This window comes from Lissotriton vulgaris, chromosome 6 (assembly GCF_964263255.1).
Source record: "Lissotriton vulgaris chromosome 6, aLisVul1.2, whole genome shotgun sequence".
NCBI classification, from domain to species: domain Eukaryota; kingdom Metazoa; phylum Chordata; class Amphibia; order Caudata; family Salamandridae; genus Lissotriton; species Lissotriton vulgaris.
The window spans coordinates 1,874,858,554-1,874,863,215 of NC_141694.1; the positions used below are offsets into that span (position 1 = coordinate 1,874,858,554).

The 4,662-nt window shown below is 42.9% G+C and overlaps 1 protein-coding gene across 1 annotated transcript; it reads right to left on the minus strand.

Moving 5' to 3' along the window:
* Positions 1–2,223: 2,223 nt before the first annotated feature.
* On the minus strand, positions 2,224–3,174 carry LOC147709718 (olfactory receptor 2K2-like). Its single transcript, XM_086926075.1, has one exon. The coding sequence runs from the start codon at positions 3,172–3,174 to the stop codon at positions 2,224–2,226; it is 951 nt and encodes a 316-aa protein (XP_086782201.1).
* Between the last annotated feature and the right edge of the window lie 1,488 nt (positions 3,175–4,662).

Below are 4,662 nucleotides of genomic sequence, written 5' to 3' on the forward strand. Positions count from 1 at the left end.
GTCCAGGGAAGACATGGCTTGGCAGTTCCGACTGAACTTTTCCCATGAGGGACAGAGTCAGACTGATTTGCATATGGCCATGTCTGAACTGGGGTGGCTGAGTGAGCTAAAGAATGGTGATGGATTAAACCCAGATCAGTTGACTGTGGGTGAGTGTTTGATTTGCTCAAATGCTCCGTCCATCATATTCTTTTGTTTCACGTTATACGAATCGTGACACGTCTTCCGAGAATGGAGTAACGGCTGGTGAACGCAATGCATGCGTATTAAACCAGTAAATTAACAACACAGACAATATACTACGAGTTGCAGAGGCTATCTGGGAAAGGTGTGTTGGCACCGTCTGAAGGGCCAAGATAAATAACGGACTACGGACAATAATGTCTAACTAAGGTGCTCATGGAACACAATAGTAATTAAAGATGATAATATAGTGGTTTAAAACCTGAAAAAAAATAAAGAATTGTATGGGGTAAATGCAAGTGTTCACTGAGTGTATGTGATGTTCTAGGAACAACTAAATACGAGTGTTTTTTATGCAGTCATGAATGTTTCTCACTTTATATAAAACATAAGCACAAATAAAATCATAAGAAGCAACTATATTAAATCCGATAATTTACACACTTAGGGTTACAAGAATCCAATTTCTTGATCCAGTGCCTCTCTCGTTGTAGTAATTGCCTTCTGTTGTCAGTAGCTGGTTTCACAGAAACCACCTCCAAGACCATGAATCTTATTTGACTGACATTGTGATTGTTGGAAGTGAAGTATGAGGCTACCGGTGCCTTCATTATTTTGTTTCTGATGATGCTTTTATGTTCAGTCATGCGGACCTTAATTTTTCTTGCCGTTTTGCCAACATATGGGAGTCGACATGGGCATTTCAAAAGATATTTCCCCCAGAAGGTTTCACAGATGCTAGTTATTAGATTTAATGTGTATCCGTTTTTGTAGCTTTTAAATAACAAAACAAGTGAATGAAAAACTACATTATATAGAAAAAATTATGCTGCAAATGTATGTTAAAAAAGAACAAATTGGAAAGGATGTATTCATGTTTAATATTTTTAGCATGAATTGCTTCATAGCCCCACAGATTAATTTCACATTATGACCAGATAATCGATGGCTCGAACAGAACACATGCATTCATGTGTGTGTTCATGCACAGACACCAAAAACATAGATGTGCAGCCTTTGACTATCCTAACACATCCACATGGACCCTCTTCTGTTTGGCTGAAGACACAGCCTCCTTTATAGATTTTTCAATGGATTATGTTTAACATGAATCCCAACTAACCTCCCAGACAGAGGACAGATAACAGCCCATGTTTGGTAGGAGTCTCAAGTAGGGTGAACACCATGCAAGTACACTGTTTCCAATCTCGGGCATTATTGTAAAGCCCAGTGCATCCTGGGTGCTGTAGTCTTGGTGTGTTTTCTATTGAATAATTAGACTAGTACACCAGATAGCAATGATCTGTAAAAAAACCTAACTCTGAAATCATTGTTTGTCAGAGCATGCACTGAGGTTGACACCGTAGTCTCTATACTGGCATCCATGCACAAGGTTTCTGAGAATACCCACTGCGCAGACCCTCGTACATACCGCAAAAACATGGGGGCATTCCATTGATAATAGCATGACATATATAGACAATTTCTAGATAGCCATAAGCTGAGGACACTGACCACAGAGGACGTTTTCGAATAGCCCTTCAAGAGAGGAAATCCCTGTTATTAGACATGGGGGGGGGCGGTAATGGTCGAAATATTTACTAGCCGTATCTTTGTGCCTGAGTTAATGGAGTCACTTTGACTAAGGGGCAAACCTCTATGACATCAGAAAAGCACACAGCTCTACCAAATATTCAATACAGTTTATGCCATTATTTGAAGACAGTTGCTGATTCCAAATTTTATTGTAATTGCTCTGCTTTATCAGGGTGTCCAAGATGCCTTAGTAACAGAGAAGAGAAAGGGTCACTTCAACTGAATACTTAACACTTACATGTGCAGCACACACTGAGAGAAAGGAAAGCCATTCTTATTTGATATCTATTTAGTTTAGTTAACACATGCACGTTTATGTTTTTAAATGTGAATCATACACTGTGTGTGAATTCACTAAGAAAAGTAATAGGGAATCAAGTGAAGTAAATGATGAAAACACTGAAAATACCGTTGAGTTATGTGAAACCCATTCCAAATGGTGCACTATGTTCTTGTTACATTCCAGGAAATGTTTGTTTTGCAAAGTTTCTTCAGTGCCTGTCTTACCTCGCTGTTCCTTAAATTGTAGAGCAGAGGGTGCAGTGCTGGGGACACAACAGCGTAGAATAAGGTGATTGATTTCTCATAGTGCACATCGGAAGCCGGCCTGGGAAACAAATAAATCACCATGGCTGTTCCATAGTAGGTAGAAACCACCACCAGGTGAGAGCCACAGGTGGTAAAGGATCTATGACTTCTGTCCACAGATGGCATTCTCATGATGGCAACGATGATCCGGAAATAGGTGAAAAGAATGAAGCAGAGCGGAATTCCAAGACCGAAAAGAGCACAAATAGGAACTAAGATTTTCACAAAAGAATGAACCTTGCAAGTCATTCGTGTTATAGCAGATAATTCACAGAATGTATGGTCTATGATATTATGTCCACAGAAATGAGGCTCTGGTACAACAACCACAGACAGGAGAGCAAAAAAACATCCACCCACCCATGCCATGCTGGCCAGCTTGACACAGACTCTGTGGCCTAGTACCTGTTGATAATGCAGAGGGTTACAGATTGCCACATAGCGATCCCAGGCCATCACTGCCAAGAGGAAACACTCTATCTGGCCCAAGGCGAGGGCCAGTACCATCTGTGATTTGCATTTAGCGATGGTAACAGTGAGGCGCAGGACAAGGAGGCCTTCCAGGACAGTGGGTGTACAGGCTGACGAGTAGCACAGATCAAACAAAGCCAAGTTGCAAAGAAAGAAGTACATAGGCGAGTGGAGTCGGGCATCCTTGAGAGCAACTATGATGAAAAGACTGTTTGCAGTGAGGCTGACTAGGAACACTACCAAGAAGACCACAAACAGGACAGTCTTGATGTCTTGTTGATAGGACAAACCAACCAGGATGAATTCGGTCACCTCAGTTTCATTTTGGTCTTCCATACGTCTTTACTTGGTTTTCTGTAAAGGAAAAGATGCTGAAAAGAAGAGCAATGCACTCTGGTTCAAAATATGAAGGCGTAGATGAAAATATGTGACATTGGTTTTTTTGAAAGAAGCAATCACAATATATGTTGCATACAGCAGGAATTTGAAGTATTGAACATTACCAACAGGGAGAGAAGCCGCAGAACATCAGGACTGATAGCTGTAATCCACCACCGAGGTATCATAATTTCCAAAAGCTTCCGACAGCTCATCGAGGAACTGCCCCTGCTTGCATAGGTGCTGATCAGGTGAGAAAGACTAGAAAAGAGGAAGGGCTATACTTGCAAAGGACATGGCTGTGAATTAGCATCTTCATAGCAGGCAAATGGAAGAGTTCTAGATCCATGCAGAACTAATCAGTACTCTGGAGCTGGATCTATTTTCAAAAGGAGGGGCTAAAAAAGGACTCACAGCTAAGAGGCCGAGGTATAATGCCACATGCAGGGACTCAAAAACTAAATTGCTACTTGCAATTAAGGGGCGCACAGGCAGGGAAGAAATCCAATCCAGGAGAAGGTCCTACAGGAAGCTCTTGGCGAATGCCAGGGCTGAGTGGGATCAACAATACTGGGAAAATCTCTCAAGATCACTTGCCATTAAAGACTCGTGCAAATTCTGGCGAATAGTGTCCAATGGAACAGAGGACTTATCCTCAGCAATAGAGCCCAACATAGCTCCTAGTTTATGGCAGAATCATTTCCAGTCATTGTACTCAATGGAGGATGGGGCTCCGAACTCACCAAACAACATGATAGTGCCAGGTCCAACAGGAGACCGTTTCACTGAAAAAGAGGTGTGGGTGGCTATAGCTGGGTTGTCCACAGGGAAAGCACCTGGTCTCGATGGGGTACCCGGCGACCTATTTAAGCAGGAACCAGGGATAAGGGCCCCATACCTTACGTTGATATTCAACGCTGTTCTGGGGGTAATGGAGGTGCCGGACACTTGGCTGGGAGCAGAAGTGGTTCTAATTTTCAAAAAGGGTTCCCCTCTGCTCCCAGGCAACTATCGTCCGATCAGTCTTATTGATATATCCCAAAAGCTTTTCGGAAGACTTATTCTTTACCGGCTACAGAACTTAATGGAGGAGACGGATATCCTGACTCCCTATCAGGTGGGATTTAGACAGGGGGTCTCTACAATAGACCAAATTTTTAGGCTGAACCTTTTATACTGGAGGACAGCATCAATCGAGGGCGGCACCCTGTACACTGTTTTTGTGGACCTGCGTGCCGCCTTCGATTTGGTGCCCAGAGTAAAACTGTGGAAAGTCATGGAGGAGATGAATGTCCCGGGAGACATCTTGGCAATCCTGATGAGATTACATCATAACAACTACGCCCGCTTTAGGTGTGGCAGACGTGGCAATTTAACCGAAAGGTTCCCCGTTCGCAGAGGGGTAAGACAGGGCTGCGTGCTTGCACCGACCCTGTTTTGCCTCTT